Source organism: Procambarus clarkii, chromosome 27 (assembly GCF_040958095.1).
Source record: "Procambarus clarkii isolate CNS0578487 chromosome 27, FALCON_Pclarkii_2.0, whole genome shotgun sequence".
Classification (NCBI taxonomy): domain Eukaryota; kingdom Metazoa; phylum Arthropoda; class Malacostraca; order Decapoda; family Cambaridae; genus Procambarus; species Procambarus clarkii.
Genome location: NC_091176.1, coordinates 23,260,656 through 23,275,995, shown reverse-complemented (window position 1 = coordinate 23,275,995; position 15,340 = coordinate 23,260,656). Strand labels below are relative to the sequence as shown.

The 15,340-nt window shown below is 47.5% G+C and overlaps 1 protein-coding gene across 1 annotated transcript in view; it reads left to right on the top strand.

Annotated features, from left to right (window-relative positions):
• Positions 1-15,340, top strand: part of LOC138369199 (uncharacterized) — a 65,354-nt gene that overhangs the window by 44,447 nt on the left and 5,567 nt on the right. The window contains exon 4 of the mRNA XM_069332137.1: positions 11,690-12,341. Coding sequence (XP_069188238.1) covers positions 11,690-12,341 — 652 coding nt within the window. The remainder of the gene's footprint in view (positions 1-11,689; positions 12,342-15,340) is intronic.

Sequence of the window (15,340 nt, the reverse complement as noted above, 5' to 3'; positions counted from 1 at the left end):
TAACTTTAATCAGATCTGATGTTTATATGTCCTCAGAGTAGAGAAGCCCTTTCTGTCAGGGTTAGCTTGAAAGTGATGCCTTCTGCAACGTCTGGCAGAGATGTGCTATCCCAAACCGGCTCTGCTACCGTGCCATGTGATGGCCAATCAGAATGATTCACCTAGTTACCTAGTCTTTGCTATGGTTCGGAGTTCGGTAATTTGGCACTGGACATGGGGGACTAAAAGACGGCATATTAACACAGTCGGCCCAGGAAGCGTCAAAATATTGTTGCGTTTTTAATTTCCCTAAACCACCCCTAAATTTGATGGTGCTTACGAATGCATAAAATGTTTTTAATGGGTTTAGTAAGAAGGCAGGACGGGTCAACCTGCAGCTCTAGTTAGCGATAATCGCCAGCTTTGAGACTGTTATCCTCTCGTTGGTACCAGTGACGCGAGTGAGGGCGCTGCTTGTAGGAAGGGCCTTAGGTAACGAGAGCCTCCAAACACTAGTGGAGGTGTTTTATCACTGCAACGGAAGATGTCTCACACTGGTTGCAAGGCGAGAGGCGGTGAAGTCCGCTGCTCCCTTTCAACATGCAGGCCCGGAATTCCAACACCTGGCAATGCACATCCACGAACATTCTTCCAGCTCAGTTTCCCAGACCAGGGAGGGGGGGGGCAAGAAAAACTAAATTAAGCACCCGGAAAAAAAGGAGGGGGGGAAAGCAGTATCATAAATTTACCCTCATTCGCTTTGCATAATGATTACTCGTCATATTTCCGCAGCTCGTCATTGCCCACAATGCGCCCCACACCCGCCCACACCCGCCCACACTCCCCCAGCACCGCCCACACTCCCCCAGCACCGCCCACACTCCCCAGCACCGCCCACACTTCCCCAGCACCGCCCACACTCCCCCAGCACCGCCCACACTCCCCAGCACCGCCGCCACAACACGGCTGTCCTCCTAAGGCCTGATATTACCAGTATACAAGATGAAAAATGATGCTACCACATATTCTTCTCCCGGGAAACGGATCCAACGTCTCTACAATTTTTTCCTCTTATTTTGTGTCCGTCTGGATGTCGCCTGGCCGCCCATGGAATGCTTCTGGCTGGCTTGAGCTGCGGTACACAGGCGGCGGCCCCTTCGAGGTCGGGGGGGAGGGGTGTTGTAAAGTTGGGGGGAGGGGTTGTAGAGTGGGGGGATGGGGAGGGTTGTAAGGTGGGGAGTGGTAGGGTATAGGGGGGGTGTTGTAAGGTGGGGAGGGGGTTGTAGAGTGGGGGGATGGGGAGGGTTGTAAGGTGGGGAGTGGTAGGGTATAGGGGGGGTGTTATAAGGTGGGGAGGGGGTTGTAGAGAGGGGGGATGGGGAGGGTTGTAAGGTGGGGAGTGGTAGGGTATAGGGGGGGGTGTTGTAAGGCGGGGAAGGGGTTGTAGAGTGGGGGGATGGGGAGGGTTGTAAGGTGGGGAGTGGTAGGGTAGGGGGGGAGGTGTTGTTAGGTGGGGTGGGGTAGGGGGGTGTTGTAAGGTGGAGGGGGGTTGTAGAGTGGGGGGATGGGGAGGGTTGTAAGGTGGGGTGGTGGGGGGGGTGTGTTGACGGTGGTTACAGGTGAGGAAACGCTACGGGAATTGGGGAGGAAGGAAATGGGGATCGCATAGATAGGTCGGGGGAATGAAATGTGTGGAAGGATGCAATAAAGGGTGAATGTGAGGAGAAAAGTAAAAGAGAGACACACACACACACTTCCAGAAAGAGGAGTGAGCCGGAATAAGAGCTGAGCAAGAGAGGCTTGGGGGGGGGGAGAGGAAGTGTGAACAAAGGAGGAAGAGTGAGGAACAAAGGAGAAAGAGTGAGGAACAAAGGAGAAAGAGTGAGGAACAAAGGAGGAAGAGTGAGGAACACAACACACACTGACAACTGCAGCAAGGTGGAGGAGATACAACAAATACAACAATGGCCAGGAACTAAACCATGACAATACATCACTTCAAATACAATAACAGATTAACACCCATGGGGTCAAAATTCCCCAAGCATCCACGCACCCGCTAACGAAACCTGTACATCTTTCCCGCAGTCAAAGGCACTTTATTTTCATTTATTAGACAGTTAATGAGCCCCAAAGAACAGCGACGTTGTTTATAACAATAATAATCTTAGCTTGTGAAGTTTCCGAGCTCTTAAACTGCTTAGTAAATGGAAACAAAGCCGCCATGATTGTTGAAAGATGGACCGGTTTCGTAAATAGATGCGTAAATGCTTAATGAATCCAGGTCTTGGAGTGTAGGACGTAGAATGAAGAAGTGAATCTGAGAAGCAGAAATAAGACCAATAAATTGTAGAAGACAGAAGAGAGGAAATCGCATAAACAAGCTAAAGAAGAGAGAAGGAAACCCTAGAAAATATGAACTATAGCGAAAAGTGAGAGAAGGGAGAAGACAGAGGGGAGGAAAGAGCAGGTGGCGGAGAGAACAATGGAAATGAGAGAGAGAGAGGAGAAAATCTCCCAGAAACGCGGATGTAAGAAGAGGAGAAAGCGGGTGAAGGGGAGAATGCGGACATAAGGTCACGATGAGAGGAACAGCAGAGAGCTTGAGAATGAGGGAGGAGAAGAGGGAAGGAGGGAGGGAAGGAAGAGATGTGAGGAAAGCAAAGGAGGAAGGCGGGGATTGATGAAGAAGGAAGGGGGGGGGAAAGACAAGGAGAGAAAGAAATAGGGGTTAAGAAAGGATGGAAAGAGACAGGGAAGTAGAGAGAAATGGGACGAGAAAAGGGACGAGAAAAGAGAGAAGAAACGTCACGAAGGAAAGAAAGACAGATGAAGATTGAGAGGACAATAGACGGGAAGGAGAAAGAGAAGGAAGGAGACAGTGTCTTTGTAAGGAGAACCCAACATAAACGAATGAAATGAAAGAAATGATTCGACGTATAGAGAGAAGGAAGAGACAAAAGAGGACATAGAAAGAAGGAAAGGAGGAAGAGACAAAAAGACAAGGATGAACACGAACAATTAAGAAGAATAAGATGAAGAGAGGGAGATAAAGAGAAGCATCAGAATCTGGCGGAAGTTCTCCCCAAGAATCAGCGACAATTAAGAGGAATCACAGAAGACCTGAGCCTCGCTGACGAGGTCTCCAAGACGAGGGAACTAATTCATTAGCTTCGGGGAATGGCCACAGCGACCAATTAGATCATCTCTTTTGGTGCGATGTGTCTCCTCTAATTATTCTCCATTTTCTTAAGGCCTTTTGTGGCTGATTAAATTGTATGGAGGGAGGTTATAGCGTCTTCTCATTTGCTGGAATTAATTTTGTCAAGTTGGATAAAGAAATTTAGAATTTAATTGTTTTGAATGAGATTGTCGCGCGGGGTGTTAATGTTTAATTGAATTAGTGAAGGGTATACTCTAATACCTATATGATATGTGCGAGGGTTGAGCTTCAACTCCCGGTCCAGCCTCTTCTCCTCAGTCTAGTGTAATAGTTGGCCAAAAAAACGACGAAATTCTAACACTTATAAGGAGTTTATCTCGACTATTTCTTCCCATATCGTCCCAACACAGTGTGACTCCATTATGTGTTCACGATATCTCCTAGTCCCAGTCACATCATATTACCTATCCTTGTCTATACTATCTTCATCCCGATGTATTTTGTAAGCCGCGATCATTCCTCTCTCGGATATTTTCCAATGTTGTGAGGCGAGTTCTCGTATCGTTTCCTCATAGCTCATACCTCGGAGTTCTGGGACCAGGACACCACCAAAACAACATTAAGAAACTCAGTGTAAGTCGTTCAGACAGCCTCCTTTAGTATTAGCCACCATGTCAATTAAGACATTCGGGCACGGCTCTGCATTTAGTAACTATGCATAATTAGTGAGCAGCAATGTAATAGTGAGCAGCTATTACACTGCTCAAAGTACTCACTGCTCAAAGTACTCACTGCTCAAAGTACTCACTGCTCAAAGTACTCACTGCTCAAAGTACTCACTGCTCAAAGTAGGTAATGGAGGGACGGGCAAGAGGCTGAACACTGGTAATGGGAGAATTATTATTTATTATTTACATCTTTATTGACAAAATTAATTACAATTTTGCCTAATCTGAGGATTTTGATAGTCTTATTAAAGTGAGGATAATGCTGGTATTTACTGTCAATGGGAGAAGGGTCCAACACCTGAGACTTGTATGTACTCATCTACGTCATCGCTGTTCTATAAGCAAAGTAAGCCTAAACTAGCGTAGTATCCTAGTTTAACTTAACTTAGCCAGGCCTATTCCAGCCCCGCCCCACCCAGGGACACAGGGGGACCACCAGGGACACAGGGGGACCACCAGGGACACAGGGGGACCACCAGGGACACAGGGGGACCACCAGGAACACAGGGGGGCCCACCAGGGACACAGAGGGGCCACAAGGGACACAGGAGGGCCACCAGGGACACAGGGGGGCCCACCAGGGACACAGAGGGGCCACAAGGGACACAGGAGGGCCACCAGGGACACAGAGGGGCCACAAGGGACACAGGGGGACCACCAGGGACACAGGGGGACCACCAGGGACACAGGGGGACCACCAGGGACACAGGGGAGCCACCAGGGACACAGAGGGGCCACAAGGGACACAGGAGGGCCACCAGGGACACAGGGGGCCCACCAGGGACACAGTGGCGCCCAGCCCCTTACCCCGGGGCGGGCGGTTGGCATCACTAAGCCATTAAAACAACCTTGGGTAAGTAGGAAGTTGACCGTTAACTACCCCCCCCCCCCCCCCGCAACCACCTCCAGGACCTTAACTGCCAGTCATAATAGTTCATTTACAACAACAATAATTAGAAGTACTAACTCCCTACAGAATCAAACAGACAACTACGTCTCTCGGAATGTTAGGACGTTGTTAAAATGGCCACTAGGGCCATTAAGTGAGAGGTGAGGGCTGTTGACCCTCGTCAGTGCCACACATTATGGCAACTGGTGGCGACGATGTTAGTTACCAGGCAGTTTGACCAGGACCATATTGGACCATTAGTCACTAGGCACCATGGACCACCCTAATGGTGTAGGGAAAGGCCACGTATTGCCGGAGGCGATCAGAGGCACCAGAGAGAGTGAGAGAGAGAGAGAGAGAGAGAGAGAGAGAGAGAGAGAGAGAGAGAGAGAGAGAGAGAGAGAGAGAGAGAGAGAGAGAGAGAGAGCCTGCAACTCGACAACAAAAGGTGTCCTTATTGTGATGAACGAGGAAGAGTACTGGTCTAAAAGAGCTTACATTTGTGATTACCAGTGAGAGTGAGGTCTAGTGCCTGGACCCCGGCCTACAAGCTTTGCTGTACCTGTTGTAGTTATTGTGTCTTGGCCTGGAGGTTGTGGAAGGAGGTGGCTTCCACAGCTTCTTGCTGGGTTGGCCAAGTATTTGCTGACATCTCTTCGACTCGTTTAGAGTTTCCAGTTTACGCTCACTTGTCCTATTTTGTTTAGCTCTATAGACGCTGTCTTTAACATGATCTTTCATGTACTGATCATGTGCACCTCCAGTCATTCTCACCTCAAGGAGTTATGAGACTGTTGGCTTAAGCTGTGTCATGACAGCTTACTCGTCTTTATTTCTTCGGACTATTGTCATGTTGTAAACCTCTGCATCTTTCAAAGGTTAAGTTTGTGTTTAACGAGGTTCAGATTCTTTGATGGGAGAAGTATAAATATCCTTAGAGAGGATTCGTCAAGAGAGGTGACGAATGAAACAAACATTTGAAACCTGTACATCTTTCCTTAGCCATGGCGGCTTTGTTTACATTGATAAAATAGTTTATGAGCTCGAATACGTCACAACCCAAGGTTATTAGTGTTATAAACAACCTCGAAGGGCTTCGGAGCTCCTAAACTTTTTAATAAATGTAAACAAAGTTGTTAATGATTGAGGGGGAAGATGTACAGGTTTCTTAAGTAGTTGTGTAAGAGGTTTGATGAATCCTGATGAATAATATAAATGCTAGTTGATAACAGGACATCAAGTTTGGTATTTTTTGTCTACCACTGACGTGGCCACACATTTGCCATGCTAAGCAACATATATATATATATATATATATATATATATATATATATATATATATATATATATATATATATATATATATATATATATATATAATATCCCTCTCCCCCCTTTTATAATATATAATATATATATAAAATATTTTTTTGTGTCCACAGTGGACACAGTGGAATGACTTGCCATTCTCCAGAGCAACTAGTAGGGAGGGATGGACGGATGGTTAGAAACTACTAGCCGACAGTGTAACTATAAGGTGTGAAGGATAGATGAAATTGTTTATGTAATAATCTAAGATGAGGTCTGATAAAGACCTTTTGTGCCCTCTGTAATGCTTTTTTGCGCTACCGCTCACAGGATGGGTATGGGGTGCACAATAAACTAGCCAATCATCATCTCTAGGTGCACACAGAGCTGCTTCACTAAGGATTGGTCGGCCATAGTCGAGGGGTCACCGTGTGGTTGAGAGAGACTTTGTGATTATCAACCACAGTGATTGGAGCGATAATAGATGGTGAGTGTAATTGCAGGGGGGGGGGGCTGGGGGGTGAGACGCCTGGAGTAATGGTTGATCAGCAATCGTCCGCTCCTACGTGGAGTGGCCACACACACACACTAAACCGTTGTTTAGGTGACCAAGGTGGCTAGGGGTTGGCTGGGACGGAATCGCTAGGAGTATTATATCCCTTCATAGGAGTATATTTTTACAGCGTCTGTAAAGGTACAAGTAAAAAGAGACAGAGACAGAGAGTTGAAATCAAGAAAATGCCATATTTCTACGAGACAAAAGAAAGGAGATATTTTCAGATTCACAAAAATTTATAGAACACCTCCCTCATGACACTATACACTGTGCCACACCCGTAAACAATGGGTGTGGCACACAACGATAAAGCAGTTGGGGGGGGGGACTCAACATTTAAAAAAAATACAACAGAAGGGGGAACGTAATTATGAAACAGAATGAAGAAAGAGGAGACGAAGGGAAAAATACCAAAACGAGAACTGGAACTCATGGAAGAGAATGAAGAAAGTTGTGGGATAGAGAGAAAGTTTAAAGTGTGCCAGAGAGAGAGAGAGAGAGAGAGAGAGAGAGAGAGGAGGGGGAGAGGGAGGGAGAGAGATGAGTCACAACGAGGAATCAGAGGCAAGATGAAGACTTTGTAAGGCGTGAGAAAAGGATATTCGTAGCCTTGAGAAGATCCGAGATTATGAAATACTCATTCAGAGATCTATATTCCAAAGACACAGTGTGTGTAGTGTAGCAGGGGAGGGTGTATCAGCAGGGTGGGTGTTGTGGGGTTTGCAGGGGAGGGGGTGTGCTTGGCATTATGATTTGAGGGGGTTTAAGGGGTAGAGAGGGTGTAGGTAAGGGGGGGAGGGGTTGTGTGTGGCACGGGGGGGGGAGGTGTTGACGTGAAGTTACATAACAAAAAAACTTGATAGTAGCAGTGTATGAATGAGTCAGCGAGCGAGCTGATGAGTATGAGTGACGACCATGATTGAGCAGATGAGACGTGAGTATGAGTCAGGATGAGTGAAGACACCAGCAAATGTATGTGTGTGTGAGTACTCACCTAGTTGTACTCACCTAGTTGTGCTTGCGGGGGTTGAGTTCTGGCTCTTTGGTCCCGCCTCTTAACCGTCAATCAACAGGTGCACAGGTTCCTGAGCCTATTGGGCTCTATCATATCTACACTTGAAACTGTGTATGGAGTCAGCTTCCACCACATCACTTCCTAATGCATTTCATTTGTCAACCACTCTGACACTAAAAAAGTTCTTTCTAATATCTCTGTGGCTCATTTGGGCACTCAGTTTCCAGTGTGTGTGTGTGTGTGTGTGTGTGTGTGTGGGAAGCCGACGAAGGCACGGCCACAGAAACCACATTTAAATTCATTCTAAAAAATACCTAACACATACATGAGTGAGAGCTGGACAAAATCGCATACATTAAAAATAATTAACACCACGAAGATCATACAACGAACAGCGTAACAGGACAACCGTTAACGGGAACCACAAGCAAACAGGAACCGCAAATGACTTGACTACACAGACATGAACCAAGAGGAAGGAACCCACGAACAATGGCTGGACGTGAGGATACATCTTGCAAGGAGAAATCTGAGAAGAGAAAAAAAAGGGGGTCTAGGAGGTGGTAGTGAGGGTCAAATGAGGTACAAACGCCGGTCGGTAATTATAAGGGACGCCCCTTTGGTCCACCCACCCCCCCACACACACCCTTTTCACCCCCTCCCCCCCCCCCCCCGCCCCACGCAATGTCCCGCCTTTCCTGGTAGTCGGGGTGTCTGTTTAGTGTCTGGCTGTCACTTGAGGGTGAGCCCCTGTCTACCCTTCCCACATATTATAGCTGCAGGGTCAAGCTCGAGCCCCGGCGGTGCGTGTATCGGAGCCTCAGACTCTTGACCTAATTTCATGAATGGATGCTAGAGAAGAACACACGCGCACACACACACACACACACACACACACACACACACACACACACACACACACACACACACACACACACACACACACACACACACACACAGGAATCTGTACACCCACACACACACCACAATCCACAACCCACAATCTGTAACACACACACACACACACACACACACACACACACACACACACACACACACACACACACAACGACAGCATAGATAACGACAGCAACGACTGCTGGATAACGACAGCAGCGTACTCTACACTGGCGAAAATTAGAACTTCATTCAGAAACCTAAATGAGGAAGCTTTTAGGGCGCTTTACACTGCCTACGTGAGACCCGTCTTAGAGTATGCAACGACTGCTGGATAACGACAGCAGCGTACTCTACACTGGCGAAAATTAGAACTTCATTCAGAAACCTAAATGAGGAAGCTTTTAGGGCGCTTTACACTGCCTACGTGAGACCCGTCTTAGAGTATGCCGCGCCATCATGGAGCCCCCACCTGAAGAAACACATAAAGAAACTGGAGAAGGTTCAGAGGTTTGCGACGAGGCTTGTCCCAGAGCTACGAGGGATGGGATATGAAGAGCGGCTGAAGGAACTGAACCTTACGACACTAGAGAAAAGAAGGGAGAGAGGAGATATGATAGGGACATATAAAATACTCAGGGGAATTGACAAAGTGGAAATAGATGAAATGTTCACACGTAATAATAACAGAACGAGGGGACATGGGTGGAAACTGGAAACTCAGATGAGTCACAGAGATGTTAGGAAGTTTTCTTTTAGCGTGAGAGTAGTAGAAAAATGGAATGCACTTGGGGAACAGGTTGTGGAAGCAAATACTATTCATACTTTTAAAACTAGGTATGATAGGGAAATGGGACAGGAGTCATTGCTGTAAACAACCGATAGCTAGAAAGGCGGGATCCAAGAGTCAATGCTCGATCCTGCAAGCACATATAGGTGAGTACATATAGGTGAGTACACACACAGGAATCTGTACACCAGTTGATTGACAGTTGAGAGGCGGGACCAAAGAGCCAAAGCTCAACCCCCGCAAGCACAAATAGGTGAGTACAAATAGGTGAGTACACACACACACACACACACACACACACACACACACACACACACACACACACACACACACACACACACACACACACACACACACATAGGGGAGGGGAGGGAAGACATGATCACAACCTACAAAATCCTCAGAGGAATCGACCGGGTAAACAAGGATAAACTATTCAACACTGGTGGGACGCGAACAAGGGGACACAGGTGGAAACTGAGTACCCACATGAGCCACAGAGACGTTAGAAGGAACTTTTTCAGTGTCAGAGTAGTTAACGGATGGAATGCATTAGGCAGTGATGTGGTGGAGGCTGACTCCATACACAGTTTTAAATGTAGATATGATAGAGCCCAGTAGGCTCAGGAATCTGTACACCAGTTGATTGACAGTTGAGAGGCGGGACCAAAGAGCCAAAGCTCAACCCCAGCAAGCACAAATAGGTGAGTACATACACACACACACACACACACACACACACACACTAGGTGAGTACACACACACACACACACACACACACACACACACACACACACACACACACACACACACACACACACACACACACACACACTAGGTGAGTACACACACACACACTAGGTGAGTACATACACACACACACACACAGTCTGGTGTGTGTGTGTGTGTGTTGTCTGGTAGCTGAGCGGACAGCGCGCGGGACTCGAAATCCTGTGGCTCGGGTTCGATTCCCGGCGCCGGCAGAGACAAATTGGGCAGTGTTTCCTTCACCCTGATGCCCCTGTTACCTAGCAATAAATAGATACCTGGTAGTTAGACAGCTATTACGGACTGCTGTTTGGGTGTATGTGTTTATATGTGTGGGGAATAGTTAGTAGTAAGTAACAGTTGATTGACAGTTGAGAAGCAGGCCCAAAAAGCAAGGCTCAACCCCCGCAAGCACAACTAGGTGAATACACACGAGTCGCCTTAGTAATAAATGGATGAGTGATGGAGTCATTGAGTCACTGGTATTGTTGAAAATGATCTAGCTAGAGTAGGGCTATTGCTGGCAGAGCGTCTTGAGTTGTTAATGGATGGCTACCCCTGTTCTCTCTCTCTCTCTCTCTCTTTCTCTCTCTCTCTCTCTCTCTCTCTCTCTCTCTCTCTCTCTCTCTCTCTCTCTCTCTCTCTCTCTCTCTCTCTCTCTCTCTCTCTCTCTCTCTCTCTCACTTTCTCTCTCTCACACACAGGTGAGCAAAGCAGTAGACGACTTCTGACGCCTGTTAGCTGACTAATAAGACCCTTCCCTTCTTATCTTAAGGATATCTTGAGTTGATTTCGGGGCTTTTTTTTTTTAGTGTCCCCGCGGCCCGGTCCTCGACAGGCCTTCATCCCCCAGGAAGCAGCCCGTGACAGCTGACTAACTCCCAGGTACCTATTTACTGCTAGGTAACAGGGGCATAGGGTGAAAGAAACTCTGCCCATCGTTTCTCGCTGGGGCCCGGGATCGAACCTGGGACCATAGGATCACAAGTCCAGTGTGCTGTCCGCTCGGCCGACCGGCTCCCTTCTCACATCTGATCTTCAGCTTTATCCCACTATAGTTTTCCCCTAGAACACGATTCGGCAATCTGTTTACATCCAGGTCCCTAACCGCTGATGAGGTTCAAACACCCGAGCAACCCGCCTAACCTTTGGAGACCGATACATTCAAAACGGCAATATTAGCGTGCTGTAAATTTTCCCGTCACCTCACATTTTTAACGGAGTGCTCGATTCCATAAGAAATATGACGTATTATGTGAGAGGACAGGTGATTTGATCACCTTAAGATACAAGCATGCAATTCGATTAGCTCATTACTCTTGTGGCGATCAATACACTTGGGTTGGCCCTAATTTGACCGTCTTGAGTAATGGGGGAAGTGTTGCTAGATAATTACACGATTAGCTAATAAGTGTAGTATATAGTGTAGTACTCTACTATAACAGCTGTAGTATACTAGGGGGGGACTCACCTGGGGGGTATGACAGATGTATAATATCTTTAGTACCTGTAGACCTACAGCCAGGAGCCAGGTATGACGCTATGAAGAACAGTACTTGTACATCCTAACATTAATTACAAGCTTGGCATCAACAGCCAGTTATGGAGGCAGGTATGGTGCCAGTTATGGAGGCAGGTATGGTGCCAGTTATGGAGCCAGGTATGGTGCCAGTTATGGAGCCATGTAGGGTGCCAGTTATGGAGGCAGGTATGGTGCCAGTTATGGAGGCAGGTATGGTGCCAGTTAAGGAGCCAGGTATGGTGCCAGTTATGGAGGCAGGTAGGGTGCCAGTTATGGAGGCAGGTATGGTGCCAGTTATGGAGGCAGGTATGGTGCCAGTTAAGGAGCCAGGTATGGTGCCAGTTATGGAGGCAGGTAGGGTGCCAGTTATGGAGGCAGGTATGGTGCCAGTTATGGAGGCAGATATGGTGCCAGTTATGGAGGCAGGTATGGTGCCAGTTAAGGAGCCAGGTATGGTGCCAGTTATGGAGCCAGGTATGGTGCCAGTTATGGAGCCAGGTATGGTGCCAGTTATGGAGCCAGGTATTGTGCTAGTTAAGGAGCCAGGTATGGTGCTAGTTATGGAGCCAGGTATGGTGCCAGTTATGGAGCCTGGTATTGTGCTAGTTATGGAGCCAGGTATGGTGCCAGGTATGGAGCCAGGTATTGTGCTAGTTATGGAGCCAGGTATGGTGCCAGTTATGGAGCCAGGTATTGTGCTAGTTATGGAGCCAGGTATGGAGCCAGGTATGGTGCCATTTATGCAGCCAGGTATATATAAGTGGTTCAGCCCATGGTGGTTCCCACAAAGGTGGTGCGTTACGTCTCAAATTAAACTTAAGTGAACTTGCTGGTAGTTACAGGTCAATTTAGCAACATTTTTAACCTCTTAACACATACTGCGTCGTGGCCGGGGCCAGGATTGACCAAACATTTACACATCTACTTACGAAACCTCTGCATCTTTCCTCAGTCAATCATAGCTCATAAATTTCGAAACTCCACAACACACGGAAACTGGTGTTATAAAGCTCTTCATTAGAATATAAGATTTATAGAACCTACAGACGGTCTTTTGGCCCCATGTGAATAAGATTGTATTTACGGCCACCCAAACTCATTCATGTATATGTCAAACCTACGCTTGAAACAATCCAGGGGTCCCTCGTCTGTTATGTTAATAAACAACCTTCATTTCAAGCCAGTATTTACCCAGGTCTTTCCTGAGTCTGAACTTGACATTATAAATATATGCATCTGTGTATGGCTGTTTTGGGGGGGAAGAGGAGGTGCCAGAAGCACTTAACAGTGCCATTCATTGTTTGCGGTTGAGGACTTCGACTGGCGCTCGTCTGTCTGCTAACAAGAGTCACGGGCCGCAGGCTGTCAGCTGTTAGGACGCCGGTCCCAATTTCCGTGTTAATTATGGCTAATCACCCCCGGTGATTGTCTCGCAGACATTTACTGCGTCTTTGTGGACCATTTCGGTAGACGGGTCGAGTGGCCCTTGCTCTCTCTCTCTCTCTCTCTCTCTCTCTCTCTCTCTCTCTCTCTCTCTCTCTCTCTCTCTCTCTCTCTCTCTCTCTCTCTCTCTCTCTCTCTCTCTCTGTCTCTCCTCTTTCTCTCTCTCTCTCTCTCTCTCTCTCTCTCTCTCTCTCTCTCTCTCTCTCTCTCTCTCTCTCTCTCTCTCTCTCTCTCTCTCTCTCTCTCTCTCTCTCTCTCTCTCTCTCTCTCTCTCTCTCTCTCTCTCTCTCTCTCTCTCTCTCTCTCTCTCTCTCTCTCTCTCTCTCTCTCTCTCTCTCTCTGTCTCTCTCTATCTCTCTCTCTCTCTCTGTCTCTCTCTCTCTCTCTGTCTCTCCTCTCTCTCTCTCTCTGTCTCTCTCTCTCTGTCTCTCCTCTCTCTCTCTCTGTCTCTCTCTCTCTGTCTCTCCTCTCTCTCTCTCTTCTCTCTCTCTCTCTCTCTCTCTCTCTCTCTCTATCTCTCTCTCTCTCTCTCTCTCTCTCTCTCTCTCTCTCTCTCTCTCTCTCTCTCTCTCTCTCTCTCTCTCTCTCTCTCTCTCTCTCTCTCTCTCTCTCTCCCTCAGCGACGAAACTATAATTAGCAGTTGTAAGACAAGCTCATTATTTTGCCTTTCTTGTCAAGTTTTCTTGTCATTTGTCGCCACTTCCGGAGGCTTCTTCCCAAGTCTTCTTCTCCTGCCGTCGGCTGAAGCTGGAGGAAGCTTAGGGTCGGGAGAGAAGCTGCATCCCTCCCCTTGGTCTCCTCCCACACATCAGTTAAAGTGTCATCATTAGTGTGGATACTCCCTATTATAAGCTTAATTCAGATAAGTATATATAAACTTATATTAAGCTTACTTTAGATTCTTACTCTCTACATAAAGCTTACTTCAGATAAGTTATTGGTTTTACAGGTCATTCATGTGTCTTATCCATCCGGTTTTCCTTCCCTTTCACCCCCCCTCTCTCTCTCTCTCTCTCTTTCCCACTTTCTTCTCCCTCTTTCACCTATTTGTAGTTAACAGATACAGATAATCACCATAACTACTCCCCCCCCCCCCCCACACTGTTCTCGTCTGACGCAACAGGCTCCATAACAGTGGGTTTCAGTGCTGGGGAAAAAAAATGGAGGAGGTTGACTTATAAGGGATCTGCGATGCTTGTTTCATGAACCTCTATAGGTGCTTAACACCCCCATTGCTACTATAGGGCTTAAGTGCATTCAGAGAGACTCAAGAGGAGGAGGGGAGGAAGCTACAAGTCCCCGGGAATCGAACCCTGGTACACACAACTGCAACTCGAGCCTGCCAACACTACACCAGCGGAGCTTGACAAATGGCGGTCTTAAATCATATTTAATTCTCCTCCAGACCCAGAAGCCGGTAGGGGGGGGGTTGAGGGGGGGGTTTTGAGAGACTCGGGAAGTTAACTACCCTCAGAAACGGTACAGGAGAGGGGCATGCAGTTAGGGGAGGGGGGGGGGAAAGGAGATGTTCCGCGTCTCTTCCTTTTACCAGTCATTCATTGGCTGGTGTACATGAGGCCCTTGGAGGTTTCTAGTGGTGTTTGGGCCATTACGGAGCGTTTATAGTCTAATTGATCTCTCGCTCTCTCTCTGCCTCACTCCTCTCTCTCTCTCCCCCTACTACCCTTCCTCTCTCCATCTCTCTCACTCTCTCTCTCTCTCTCTCTCTCTCTCTCTCTCTCTCTCTCTCTCTCTCTCTCTCTCTCTCTCTCTCTCTCTCTCTCTCTCTCTCTCTCTCTCTCTCTCTCTCTCTCATCTTCCCTCCGTCTTATTATCACTTCCTCTTCCATCCTCACGCCTTTCCCTCCGCCCCTCTTATCTCTCTACCACTCGGAGCATTCAAAAGATGCTCGGAGCCTGGAGCATGCATACTGGAGCCTCCCTGATCACCAAAGGGTAAAATTTTATGACCCTGGTTCATTCAGGTGAGCCGCTTGGAGATGAACGAATGTTTCTAAATGCGGCCAAAGTTTCGCATGAGTGGTTCGAGGAAGCTGACTTAAGTGCATCTGTGAGCTTACACATGCACTCACATAGGGCAAGCATGCGCACATTCGCACTATGTGGGCGCATGTGTTCACATAGGTATTGTGTGGAGACACACACACACATAAACAGAATGTGAACAGGTATTCAGTGCTTTCTAGTTCCTCCTCATTCCGTTTGCTTGCTTACACAAAGAAGCAAATTCAGCTTGATTCATAATGCAGATGTACGCGTA